Genomic DNA, 15,965 nt, shown 5'->3' on the forward strand with positions numbered 1-15,965 from the left:
AGTTAATATTTAAAAAATAAATTGTTATTCTTAGTAGAAAATTCAAATTTGTTACCTACTTTTGTAAAAAATAAGACTTAAAACTTTTGAATTTTTTTTTAAATAGTAATAAGAATACTTGTTTCCATTTTTCAAGATTTTTGATAAAATTCCAATTTCTATAACATTTAAATTGTAAATAAAAAAAAAATATATTTTCATTTCAAATTTCAAAAAAGAATACTACTTATTATTATAAACAGTACATTTGTAGAACGCATTAAGTAACAATCATAATTATCATGAACTCTCTACATTAGTATTTTAAATATGACAATACAACTAAAATAATTTTTATTAACAATAACGAGTATGCAATACAAGTTAGTAGTTCTTTCTTCTTTATTTGTTTATAATTTATTATTAAAGGAAACTAATGACTATAGTAGTAATGAGAATGTCAAACATGACCTGTTTAAAGTATCTACTAAATAAAAACCTCAAACTGAAGTCATATGAATCTTTTGAAGCACTTCTATAAACTTAATTTTAAATAATGATAATATAGAAATAAAACTTACAATAACAAAATACATATATGTACTTTATACATGTTCCACTAATAATTCAATATTTTAATGATGGGTATATTTTATATTATTTGTTGAAATAATAATTTTACGTTTAAAAACTAATACTAGTTAAGGGTTCTTAAATTTATTATCAAATTATTCTTATGGTTCATATAAATAAAACATTCAATAATAAAAAAAGGTATATTCTATTAAATCACTTACAGATCTTCCAATAAGGTCAGTCGGCTAAATACATGTTCATCTATCTCCGTAATATTGTTACTGGCCACATCTCTAAAAACAAAATAATTCATATTTAAATAAGTTTCAACATTTTCAAAATGGGACAAACTAAAATTTTGTTCACTTAAAATAATTATTAACTATTTAATTGAATTTATTGATTCGGAATGGAAATTAAATTTATTAATTCCTTAGTCAGTCCCACAACTTAATGTTTCATTAAAGTGTATTTTAAAATACCATTTACTAAATAAACGATAATTTCATCAATGAACTTCTTCGCCTTTAAAGGCATTAATCTTCGGGCGCATACTCACCCATTTAGTTTTCCAATATTATTGATGACATTGAACAAATAACTTTAGGTCAATAATACAAACATACATAATGGAAAATAAATATATTATTTTATATTTTTTGAGAAAGAAGTGTTTTTAAGTTGTTTCAATTACATTTCTAAACGCACGGATTTTCTAATAAATTCTACTGAAATATAGAAATGTCATATTTATTATCACTTGAATTTTATTTTTATTTTCCAATGCGATTATCTATATGATAATGAATGCTATTTAAATGTTTAAGTTTAAAAATTGTTATGTAACTTAAAATAAATGATACGGTATTAAGTATTGTCTGTATGTATTAAGAAATAAAAATACCATTAAGTGGACGTTTAAAAACACTAAAATGGATTTTCTTACAATAATATTTGATTTTATTTATTTAAACTTTGTCTGTGGTAAATTATAGTATTGTACATTAAAATTCGTATACTCTAAATGTACAAAACAATTTAAGAATAATAGAGTTAAAATAAATTCGTCATCGGGTGTATTTTAACGTGCCCCCCAAAAAAAAAACTTATTGAAAAGTTACCAAACACACACATAAACAAAATTGTTTGTCAAAGCATTTCTCCCGGGTATATGTCACGCAAAAAGGGCTGATTGGAAAGAAAGGATAGAGATGATTTGCTGAATAAAATTTGTTGCCAGTGACACAATCCAAATATCTGGTCGAAAAAATTGAATACATTTTTCAACGCATAGTTCAATAACCCTCAAAGACACTCAACGTCAAAACTAAGTCGTTGCAGAGATGAATTATAGTGGGCTTACGAAAAAAAAAATAAAATGAAACGAAGCTATTAATCATCGGCGGATAATCCTCGAGCTCCAGTACTATAAAAACAACGCGTTATCATTTTCTTTATTTCCCTTCAAAACAATAAACGATAATCGACCAATTTTTATATATACGCCTGGAGTACCCAAATACGATGATAAATTCGAAACCACTCAAACCAGTCTACTGCTGCACTGATGATAGAGAGTAAAGGGTGAAAAAAATACCAGAAAAGAAATAAATTATTGTTTGACGGTTGGGTTGGATGAGTGGAGAGAATTGCAATTTTTCAGCTTAAGTACAAAACCTGGTTTGGGGTGAGAGTTTTGGCTTACACAAGGTTTAATGTCTCTGTTTCATTCAGTCTATGTCATTAACAACAAAAACAACAGGGCCAGCCCATTATTTGTAGCTATCAGTGTGTGAATGATTAACCGTTTCGTTATAGTGACCTGCCGACTGAAGAAAATATATAAAATGTTATTAAAATATTAGGCTGAAAAAAATATTATCTACTTTTACTTATGTCTTTGCAGATCCAACATGCACTAAGATAGCTATTAGTATAATACGTCAAAGATACTTTCTTAGAAACAACTAAAAGTAATATTTTTTAAATAACTCATGTGTTACTCAAACAAAAATATACACAAAAACTAATTTAATTAAAATGTTTAGTTATATGTTGAATTCTAGATCTTTGAACCTTCCAAAGTAATTATGTCAAAATGAAACAAAATAGTATAAGCATTTTGTGCACGTGTATAAATTTACTTTCAGTTTTTATCTCGTCTAATATGCTGAAAAACGATAAAAACTTTCGTAATAAGGATCACGGCTATAATACTAAACGTTAAGTCCCCAAAACCCATCTTATGCTACTTTTATGTTTTCATTTAAAGAAGAAGGCATCTCTTCTTGTTTATTGGTAGTGAACGTCGATCGTGTTAACGAATCTTATTAGACTTAAGGGTTAAAAAAGTGATTAATTAAACCTATAAATCCGAAAAGTTATCAATCATCAACATTTCTAATGAAACAGCAATTTTTCCCCTTTCATATTTTTAAAAATTTTACGGGTAATAGAGGTTTTTGTTAATGTGTAAACACTCAACACTACTAAAATCATACACAATAATTGTGTAACCACAACAACAGAAAATATTTATTAAAATTTATACTAAAGATGAAGTTTATTAATTTAATCACACTTTTAATAAATTTTAGAATTATATTTATAACATACTATAGATAATATTTAGTATGCAAATATGTAACCATTGGAGTTATACCAATATAATATTTTAACTATTTTTCTACTATCGTATTATACAATTGCAATAAAACGTTTGAAAATTTAAACTAAATTATAAAATTGAATAAACGATGATAATTTATTTTTAATGCTCATAATTTTAAGTAATTTTATTTTAAAAGAAAATTAATTAAACAACAAAATGTTAAAAACAACTCATTTAAAAAAGTTATTTGTTTCAGTAAGTAAATATATTTATTCAATGATTGATTAATTTTTAATCATCTTTAATTGACTTATTTTAAAAATGTCCATACATTTTCATTAGATTAATTTATATTAATACGAAATATTGACGTTTTGACTTGACTTATTAGTAATTTAGTATGTTTTAGTTAAACACTAATAACTAATTTTTAGTTAATATTTTAATTATATTTAATGGAATTGTAAATTTAAATATATTATTTCAAATAGTTTTATTCAGATATGTATTTAAATTTAAATTTTGGCTCTTTAACAATGAACCTAACGGATGAAAATATTGATAAAGTATACGCCCATTTATTTGTTGAATGCCATTTAAATAATCCGAGTCATTCATACGGCTTTAATATGGTTTTAGGGCCAACTGTTTAAATCTAAACATTTCTTTAGGGGGGCGTGGATAGAATAGCGTTCTAGGTTTTTACACCATAGATAATAATATTGTAAGTCCGAAAGCGACTGTATAAGGGAATACAAGATTTGGCCTACCATTGTGTTCGAAAAAATCTGTTTTATGAGTTTGACCTCCTTACAACTCAAAAATCCTCTTTCACAAAATTAATTAATAAAATAGATTCACGAATAAATAAAATTTATTTCAACATTAGGCTATTCAATTTGTATTATTAATTTAAAATAGTCAAATATATTATGGATCAATTGCTAAATATAAATTATTATAGTAACATAATCGTCTTTCAATAATATGCCATAGATGTAAATGTTTAATGTACTTATGTATGTATTTTATGTAGTTAAAAAATGTATAATCTAACATAACAATCAAACATATTTTAGGTTCAGATATTTTTATTTTTATGATTAAGTATAAAAAAAAAAACTATGCAGACAATTAGTCTAAAAACCTGTTCGACGAGATTGTTGATTCTTTATTTTACACTTTTAGGCATAACCCATTATTATATTATGCCTAATTATTTTTTTTTTTTATTATTTTATGCAACAGCAACTCTTATTGCGTAATCGTAGGTATGCTCTTAGAGAAAAAAAAATAGATTTGTGTAAATTTAATAAAAATAAAATCTGTGGCACGAAATACGTCGAATTCGGAATATTTGACTTTTCAACCACGTGCGATAATGGAGTCAACTAATTTCCGGGGTAAATTTCCCTTTCGTAATGTTCTCGTAAAGTCTCATGGTGACGGCGGATGTAGCAGGTATTTAGGGCTCGCCGTAATAGTACCGGAAGCGTTGAGATGCGGAGGAGGAGGTGGTTGGCGTGTCCGGGTTGGGAGCGAAAGAAACACTCGGAAAGCGGCGACGACTACGACGACCACGGTGGCAGTGGCAAAGTAGTCGAACGTAATGTCGAGAGTGGAAGGAAAATGAATTACGACCGCAGATAACGGCGGACTCAGGTAATAATTATTTCGTAATGAGTACCGGCGACCGCTGAGACTAATATTGCACACGAACCTGAATCTAAGCGCCGTATACTGTAATTGATATTTACGACGATCGGTTCGCGGGTACGTATATTGGCGAGGTAAATCGTTTTGCATTTTTGGGAGACCGCTAATCGCCGTGGTTACTGTCAACATCATAGTGGTGAGAGGGGGGGAGACGAGTGTAGTGGCCACAAAAATCTTTTCAGCATATACGCGAGCTCACCAAAACCAAAAGTCGGTTTAACTGTTAGGTAAACGAGGCGCGAAGGTGGAAGTGGTGGGAACTCAGGGTGTTTGTATGTGCGTGTAGGAGGGGTATGGGGCGTTCTACCATCCACCCACTCTATATAAGCCTTTGGAGGACAACATGACTATAAATCTGTCTCACGCAAAAGCGTTAAATCCAATTAAGGGCGTTTTCCATTAAGATTATTCGGAGAGCCAACGACCTCGCCGCAAAACCACTGCACAAAAATATACGTATATACATAGACATTATGTAACGATAAGTGTCCGCAAACGGAGAGAAACGGTCGTCGTCGTCATCGTCGTAGAATACGGAGGAAAGAAGAAAACGAAAAAAAAAAACAAAAAACGAAAAGTATTTTATTTGTTTAATTCTGCACTGTGACGCAAACGGCAGAGGCAGCGTGTCTCTCGGATATCTTTTTCCTTTTTCTTTTCCGTTCCTTTTTTTCCACCGCTATCTCTTTCACTCCACTCGTCAACTCCCTTTAGTTTTTGTAGTAAATCATCCGGGCGAGTTACACTATTTTTAATTTCCGGCCAAAGGGACGACATGACACGGACACATACGCACATACACATACGCACAACAGCACGCATGCGCGTACTTACGTACTATGTATTCATAATAAAATGGAGATAAATTCAGAGTGGTTAAATGGGTCGGAACGGTATGGCAATATAGCGACGCAGATCGGGTAATACGATATTATATTGTGCCATTGAAAATACATCAATCAACCTAATTACCTACTAAACGAATTTTAACGTTAGACGGATAATTTTTAATCTTAAGGTTATACACAAACTGTTTACAGTAAGCTCGTTATTATGATAGTGTGTGTGTGTGTGTGTGTGTGTGTGGTTAGGGTAGAAAAAAACCAAGAGGAACTTTATACTATTGTCTTTTTGGTGAATTTCCGGCCCGTTGAAATATTTAAAAGGTTTTTTTTCTTCGTACCCCACAACCCATAAACCAGCCGCTTTGGTTAAATTGCCCGGGATGTAATCTTATTTTGAGCTAGTGGGCCAGATATTTTTTCTTTGCTTATTTTTTCCCTGCTTTTACGCATATATTCTCTCACTAAACCATATTTTTTTTTGTACGGTAAACAAACAAATTTTTTTATTATGCTTGGCAACCACCAAAATTGTACGTGCATCCCGAACAATATTGTTTTTTGTACCTTTACCTATATTTTTAGTTTTTACAGTATTTTTTTTTACAGTTTATAATAAACCAAGATAATGGTTACTACGATAACAAACGAAAATAATATGTATTTTTTTTAATTAAAACCTAAATTTATAAATTATTATTTTAAATGATAGATGGATTACAGTAAGTAGTTATGATAATATGTTTATACGTAATACAAATAATAGTGTTATAGAATATTATGCTACAAAAGATTTAAATACTCATCAATATTTCTTGCCAAAATAATAAATTATTTCTCAAAACGACAACACGATTTTAAACAATTTTAAAATACGTAATTTATTTTAAATAATAACTTGACATTTTAAAATAATACTACAGTTTATAAATCTATAGTTCTACTAAGTTATCAAATATTTTAAGTTTCTGAAAACATCTGTAACAGCAATAAATTTCACAACAGACAGAGTATTATATACATTCAAACTTTTGAATACCGAAGTAAACGGAGAGATATTCGAAAAACCATTGGTAGTCATATAACATGACATTTGATTGTGTTGTATAAAATTTAAATGAAGTATTTCACTTGTAAACATTATTCGAATTATCATGATTTTATTGACACGCAAAAATATCGAGTTTAAAATGTAATACAACACATGTAATCAAATAATTTCTTGTATATAAATTAAATTTAATGCTCATAGTACCATTAAACAACCATTTAAATAAACATATGAGTTAAATATATTTCAGTTTGAAAAAAAAAGTTTATGAGATTATTTTATGAATACCATTAAGTATCAAAATATAATTAACCTAAATCATCTGCAATTTATTTTAAGTTACAGTAAATCGATAAATACTAAACACGTAGGTAAACAGCATTTCTTTTTCATACATAATCCAATAACATTTCCCAATGGACAATATCCATACATAAAAATAAATTATTTATTTACACCCTATAGGTAGGCTGTTTTTAACAAAAATAAAAACGACCCATTAACTTACATTAATAAAATTATATACTTTTTTACGAGCGATTCTGCAAATAACTAAGATAAATAAACATATAAGCTCCACATGATTATGTTTAATCTGTTTGGCAATCAAATAGATAATCATATTATGAACGTTTTTTTACCATAATATAACACATGAAACTTGATATTTCGGAATAACTTTGTAATAAATTACGTTTTTAGGTCAACGGAGTTATATTGTGGAGATTGAACGGTAGTTATACAACAATAGTTTTTTTTTGTTAGATGTCAAGGAAAAATAAAATAAATACGTATCCGAGAGTGAATAAATAATGCATACACAATTCGTTTTGTACGATCTGTGACGTTACGTTTTACGACCATTGAAATATTGTACTAACTTGAAATCGCCTATCATCTATTAGTATCATTTATAGGTACATAATATGAATTACATATTTTATTTTATCTAATAATAACGGTAAACTAAATAAGGATACTTTGTTTTCATATAAATTCAAGTATTAAATATTAATTTTAACCCATTGTACATTAAATTACGTAAGTAGATTATAATAGTATATTCTACTTGTACTGATATTGTCTACTAATTGATCAATAAATAAACAATACATTACCAATCACAGGTACCTAATAAATGGATGTTTTATCTAATGATGTAACGTAATGTATAATATAGACTGCAATACTGCATATTTTATTGTACCGTATAATTCATAAAATATATCATAAAACTAAAGCGCTTTATAAAATAACCAATAAATTTAAATTATATTGTAATATACTCGTATAAACTCATTGAAAACATCTTTAATATACAATTTGTATTCAAAATATGAACAAATATTTTTTAATATTTTTTATATTACACACCAAAATTGTTTACCTAATTTTTAATTGATATAAATTATTAATTTTAAAAACCGCAGTTCAATTAAAATGGCTAGGATATTTATGTTTTGTTTAATTGCTTACTTTTTAAAAATAATAATTTAATAATTTCAATAAATTGTAATTTTTATGATTAAATATACGTAGATAATTTTATTTTGTTTAAAATGTACCTATGGATTATTCTAAGTTATCAACGTCTTATAGATTTTTTGATAATATGTATTTGCTTGTTAGATTATTATAAATTATAAATTATTAATAAATAAACTTGCTAGGAGACAAAAGTATTTTTCTATAGCGAGTTAATTTTCTATGAACTTATTTAAGTTATAGCTTATTAAATTTCACATTATTTCCGTATAACAAGATTTTGTGTTTAATAATAATAATTAATAGATTGTTCAGGTTCTATAAGATAGTGTCTAAGGAATGTCTACTAAAAAGAGCTTTAATTTAAAAATCCATAAAACCTTCAAAAATCTTGTTCCATTTTTCGTAACTATTTTGTATACATTTTGAATATGTAGGTACCTATAATTTATAGTACACATATTGCCATAAATGATAAAACCCTAGTACCTATCTAATTCAATTTTGTCGAATTATGTAATATCATAAGTTTATGTCCACAAAATATTATGTAATAAACAATGCATTTTTAACGTACTGTTTACACTAATAACAGTTATATTATAAAATATGAATTTATATATTATAATGAATTGACTGTATTTATTCATATCAATGATAAAATAAATTTAAAACTATTTAAGTATTATTTTTTAATAAATGGTTGAATTCCAATTAATATAATCATACAATTATAGATTACTATTATGATTTATGATACAATAAATTTCCAAATTTACTGACAAATTTTAGTTAAAGTATTAATAAAATAATTACATAAATATATATATATAAACATTTATTTAAAAATAACACGTCTAATTATTCTACATCACTATATATTTTTAAAACCTACATATTTAGAAGAATCCTTTTTGTAACAAAAATGCGTTAATTACCTAGTTGCCCTCGCCCACTATAGCTTTTTGTATAAGCTTGTTTAAGCATACCACAACTATGATGTAAAATTAAAATTAAGGTGAGTTTTACTTGGCAACTGTAACATGAAATGCTTATTCAACCAAAAACAAATGTTCCAGTCTTAAAATATCATTTGTTGTAAATTGTAACTGAAAATTGTTTTTAAATAGTTCACATAATATTATATTTTATGCTATTTTATTTTCAACATCTCAATCATTAAAAATACTCAATATATTCTTAAATATTGTAGTACTAATCTATTTATTAAAGAATAACATGCACTAATATTATATATTATGTATCGGATTGACAATTTTTATAAAACGAAATAAAGTTATAATCGTTTTTAAAATTATTAAGTAATTTAGTAATTAGTAATAATCATTTTCATTCAGCCTGTACAGTAACACGAGTTACATTATATACAAACATATAACTGGTGACATCATAAAATTTTAGTGTGATAAAAAAAGTTTTTAACAATATGATACCGAATTATACAACATCACTAATCTCTTTTTGCATACAATTGTTTTAATTAAATACATAACTATAACTTAAAATCGGGTGTCCAATTTTCTTGGCACTAAAATTATCATCAGAAAAGTGGTTTTGGACAAATCTGTTAGGGAAAATTTAATAAAAAAAAAACCAATGTTATGTAGTCAATAAAATATAAAAAACAAAGAGCAATATAAAATATATCGTCGGCATTTGAAATTATTCACGTTCAGACTAGCATTTTAAATGATTTTCAAGCACCGCGTATTATATATTACCCTGTATTATTTGACAACAGTTGGAAAAAAGGAGTGAAAAAAAAAAAACAAAATCAAAAGGACAAACAATTTAACGATGGTTTGTTCGCTTCCACTGTGGCAGTACAACGCGTATACGACAAAAATCGAATATAGAATCACGTTAATCATTATTATTCGACTCGGTGGTATAGACAGGTCGATCGATCACACACGAAATATGTGTGCATATAAAATAATACATAATGCATGAGCGCGTGCGCAAACATATTAAAATAGTATGCGCGTATATAAACTGTATAAGTACAAAACATAATAATCATATATTATATACGCGCGGGCGGTCGGCACCGTCGCGAATAACGCACTGGGCGAGAACGGTAAACTGACTATTTATGCGAGCCAAACACACATGGTGTACATAGAATAACAATAATAATAATGGGTAAGATAAACAACAAAAAACGTGCAGATTCGGCGGTTCGGGCGGTCCAGTCGGTAAAATTTGACTGCCAAATCGTTTCGCACCTGAACTTTGTTGTGCTTTCGCTACGCTCAGCAATGACTTCATTACTGACATGACACATTTAACCAGTCATATAATATTAATAAGTATAATTTATGTATACCGATTACAGTATACACATCAGCGTATAATGTATTGTCATAAACAACAAGTCCACACGTATTACATATAAAAATCAAGCTGCAGGGTACGGATCTCATAACAATTGGATGATATTAACAAACATTACAAGAATATCCAGTGAACAAATATAATACATTTAAATACAAAACTTTATTTTTATGCATTTTATTTATTTTGATTATTTGAAAGGTTTCAAATAGATATCGTTATTTAAAATAAATCCAATTATCATTATGTAAGCAATTTATTGCAAATTATTGAAGGATAAAATATGTTAATTAATTTACTTAATAACTATCGTATATTTTATGAGAGTTAAGCACAACTTTCGAAAATAAAAAAGGGTACAAACTCGTTATCCCCTCAAAAACCTATTTTTCAAATAATTAGTCTGCAGAAGATACCTATTTGAAGGATAATTTTACATCAGCACAACACTCATATATACCTTTATCGCTTAAAAGTTACATCGCGTATTTTGTTTTTACCCGCTCAATTTCAAAATGTATAATATTACAAAATTATATTTGTATAAAATATATATAATAAACACAAAATTTCAAACAGCTAATTCATAAAAATTAGTGCTTGGAGAGAAAAAAAATAATTTTTATGGTTTTCATTTTGCTTTTTTTGGGGGGGGGGGAGCTGTTTTCTACTGTTGCACATGCGATGCGAACTAACGTCACCTTTTGGGGAGAGAATTGACGAGGGAGAGAACGTGGTGTAGTATGGCCAAGTTAAACGATCTATTAGCGTTTAGGAGACGGCGTAGGGGTGGACAAAATGCAAAAGCGACAAAACGGTCTTCGGGATGCGACCAAAACACATTTGGGTTATTACAAATCGATACAGACCCACAGCGGCGGTGGTGGCTATTGTGGCACATCTGTGACGACGACGGTGGCGGTAGTAGTAGTAGTAGTAGTAGTAGTAGTAGTAGTAGTAATAGTAGTAGTAGTAGTGGTAGTAGTGGTAGTAGTAGTTATAGCGCGTTATGCCGGAAAACCCTTTAAACGAGAGATAGATACGTGGGCTGAGGTAGAGATACCCGTTTGCGTGAAAGGGATGAAGGGGATGAGAAGAGTGAATGTGTGTGAGTGAGAAGAAGAGCGTGCGCAAAATTCGATACACACACATACACAGTATCGTCCAAAGTCTGCACTAGCTGCAGCAGTTACACTATATGGAATTTCAAATCGATTTCGATTTGTTTCTTGTTGTTATTACTATTATTATTATTATTATTATTAGAGTCTAGTTTGCGCGTTTTCCGTCTTTATTACATCAACGATATATTTTTTTTATACCCGTCGACAAAACACACCCTGCATAGTGCACACACGCACGAACCGAGTTTATTATTATGACGATATCCTATGTGGTCCCATCCGAACAACCATGCTGGAGGTGGTGTAGTGCAGGTCGGAGACGATAAGTCGTCGCAGCAGCAGTCGTACAAATCAGTTCCGATACATTTGGCCCGGTCGGGAAACGGAGCAAATTTACTGCTAATGTTCCTTTCAACGTACCTACCCCGTTCATGAACGTACACAGTTGATAATATGTATGTGTACATGTACATTTCGTTGGTTTTACCCTTTTGGCGATGTTATGATCCCTCCACCTCAGCTCTACTACTGCCACCGCCGGCGCCGCCGCCGAATCCGAAATTCTCCCCAAAAGGTTATTGCACTCAAAATACGCTCGCGCGTGCGCGCACGCGCGAGCGCTTTGACTGCCTGATCGGAATAGACCAGAAGGGCCAGTATTTCGTACGGTAATAACTTTAACCGTATAAATTATACCAGTCGATCTGAACGCTTGTAGTTAATTCGATCAGAGTGTACAGGGATTGCATGGATTTTAGGGATCTTCGCTATCAGCTGTATCATCCATTAGATAAAAAAATAAGTAAAAAAAGTGCATGCCGTATTTTCACCATCGTTTTGGTATCTATTACTCAATACTATTCAATTTCAGACAGACAACAACTACACTGCTAACCAGTATTTGCAAACCATCGTCGTCATTAACATAATTATTATTTAATACTGAAACCACATATCTCTCTATGTATACATAAGCAATGTACACAAACAAAATAACGATAATATCCAATGACTAGTTATTTACGAAAGTGTTATAGTGGAAGAAACTTAAAAATAAATGAATTTCTAAGCTCTAAATAATATTAAAATGTAGTTCACTATTTTATTATTATCATCTATATTAAACACACCTTTTTTCCCCTTTATTATTACTCATCTATTGTTCAATAAATAATCATCATATTATATATATAAATATAATTGGAGAAAAAATGTATTATAATTATAACGCTACAACTTACAATAATTAAAAAACATTTTGGTATACTAATTAAATGCTTAAGTCTTATTACAAATTTTTTATTTTTCTAAACTACAAAATATAATTTATAGATTTATAATTTTTCTCATTGCTTAACACAAATTGCATAGTATAAATATATATATTTTTTTAAATAAATAGTGATTAATACAGATCAACAACTATCAATAATAATTGGTTATATTTTATATTTAATTAGTAATATAAATAATATTATGTATTTTATTTCCTTTTTTGTTGGATGATTATTTAATAAATAATATAATAATATTAACCCAAGTCCTAATATTATTAATTTTCTTATATTTAAATGTGTCTTTACAATTCACATCACAAAATATCTCATAGTAATTACATCAAAACTTCAAAGTTAAATGAAAATGTCAATATTTGCGTAAATAACTAGAATTACACCAACAATAATACTGTATAATGTGTATATAGTTAACATTAAAACACAGAACTGCACATAATATTATACTCAATCATAAAACATTAATCCTTAATCTTTTTTAAATAAACGAACAGTGCTATTAACTTAATATTATACAAGCACAATATACATTATTATTTAGTTCTTGTAGAATATATTTGAGACATAAATATATTTTTATCGATTCACCTAAAAGAACATTATTTTTATTATTTCATATAAATATATGAATATTCATTTGTGCAATATGCACTCAAATACTCAAAACTTGGGGAATATTATTCTCAAAGTCCCTATAGTAATAACGTATACAGCGTATACAGGGTGAACTAATAAAAGTTTTACTTTTATTCTCTTCTTAAACGTTTTTATGGAAATAAATAATACCATGTATCCAACCCTATACAGGAAAGATTATTAAAAACGTTTCTATAAAACCATAGAGTACTTTATAACATATAAGTACTTATAGTTATGGCGTAATCTCCACAAAAATTTATTAAAAGTTATTGTAAACAGAATACAAGGATATTAAATTTGTCTTGTATTATATTTATAAATTATAAATACCTACCTAAATAACCTATTATTCTGGTAATTTAACATTCAATATATTTTGTAACATAAATAAATAAATCAGTAATTTATTAATGTAAATGATGAAAATCATAACATTGATACAATCTACAATAATTGTATATCCATTAGTTAAACAAAATACAAATATATGAAAAAAAAAATATCTACTACTGAAATATATAAAGATATTTGATTACAATACTATAGAAATTTAACTCAAATATAATTTATTTCTTATAACTCTTCCCACAAAAACAACATGAAATATAATACAAGTATATTTCGTTAAATTATGAAAAATGTTTGTAAACATTTATCTATTTAAAACTTTCATTTCTCTATACTTATTTGCTTTATTACTTCCTTGGTGAAAACTTTTCTAACTTTGTATTTTAACGAACAAATTTTTAAAATGAAACTATTATTATTATTTAAATTATTCTCTTAAACATAACATTTTCTTTATGTTTATTTAATGCAATATAAATGCAATAGTGGATATGTACTATTGTAATACTATGTAGTTTTATCAGGTAAATGTACGGAAACGTAAAATTGTAGGTATAGCCGGAGACAAGTGTTTATAAATGTGTTTACATTTTTGTAGTGAATGTGAATAAGTGAATAATATTATGAAACAAAGTTTTTTTTTTGGCACTGAAAGTCGGATAAAATGGTGAAACTTCCTGCAAAGTGTTTACCCGTTACATCAGGTAATCACAAACTATATTTAAATTAATGGGTTGCTTATTTCTTGGAGGTAAGTTGATATGTTTATATTTTTGATAAATATAAAAATAAAATATTTCAATTATAGGTGATGTATTGTCAAAATATAATATGTATTTTGTAAACAGTTTATAATTATTATGTTTAGACTGACATTTAAGTCTTTAATGATCAAAAAGTTTCCCGAATTTATTTAAAGAGAAAAAAATATTTTTTCTTACAAAACGTTTGATAACTACTCGAATTAAAAGTAGACGTTATTTTCTGTTTAGTCGGCTTATTCGTTCAAACTATAGTAGAATCAATTTTGTTTGAAAAATAGAAAGTTGGTTAGTTTGTATATCACGAAAAAGCACAAATCATATTTTTTAGTACAATATATAAGTTTAAAAGTGGGGTTTTATTTTTAATAAAAAAAACCAGTTTCCAAATTTACGCATAGCCCGTTTTCACTAAAATAGCTCTATAAAAAATATATAGATTGATCTCACAAAAATATAAGTCATACAAGGAAATAATTATTTTTTGGAAAATTACATATGGCGATAATATTAAAATATTGTGAAATTCAATGATTAAAATATTTATTAAGTAGTCAAATAAATACCAATTAATATTATTTTATTTTATTAGGTAGGTACGCATAGGTTAGGTTGATATATCATTTTAAAAACAATAATACAATTTATTACGTCAATACTCAATTGTTTAACGATATCTTATCTTATGATTAAGACTACTAAATACATTTTTTTGTTTTATAAATTTAAATTAAATAATTAATTAATAAATCATTCATATATGAATTTAAAAATGATTTAATTATAGTACAATTTTTCTTTTATATTATAATATAATATATATCATAATATATCATTAAGTAACTTTCATAAGGGTAAACTAGAAATGTAAAGTCACTTTATATTGTTATATATTTGTAATTTATAAGTGATAACAACAAACTTGTCGAAAACAATATACTTTTATGTAAGAAAATAAATTGTGCTTCAACATTTTTTGTTTATAAGTATTTTACTAGAATCACGATAAAACAATTTCTTAAAGTTTTAAACATCAAACATGTACGAGGGGGGAAAAATATTATTGACACATTGTGTACAAGTCTTTTTTCATTTAAAATTCCATTGGAGACTCGAATGTTTTTGACAACACGTATCCTGACGTGGAAATAATACGATGATGAAAAATATCTCAAGTACA

At 27.6% G+C, this 15,965-nt stretch overlaps 1 protein-coding gene across 1 annotated transcript in view; it reads right to left on the bottom strand.

Moving 5' to 3' along the window:
* Window positions 1-15,965, bottom strand: part of LOC114125461 (leucine-rich repeat-containing G-protein coupled receptor 5) — a 77,492-nt gene that overhangs the window by 26,451 nt on the left and 35,076 nt on the right. The window contains exon 3 of the mRNA XM_027989116.2: window positions 777-848. Within this exon, the coding sequence (XP_027844917.2) occupies window positions 777-848 (72 nt within the window). The remainder of the gene's footprint in view (window positions 1-776; window positions 849-15,965) is intronic.

This window comes from Aphis gossypii, chromosome 2, assembly GCF_020184175.1.
Source record: "Aphis gossypii isolate Hap1 chromosome 2, ASM2018417v2, whole genome shotgun sequence".
NCBI lineage: Eukaryota > Metazoa > Arthropoda > Insecta > Hemiptera > Aphididae > Aphis > Aphis gossypii.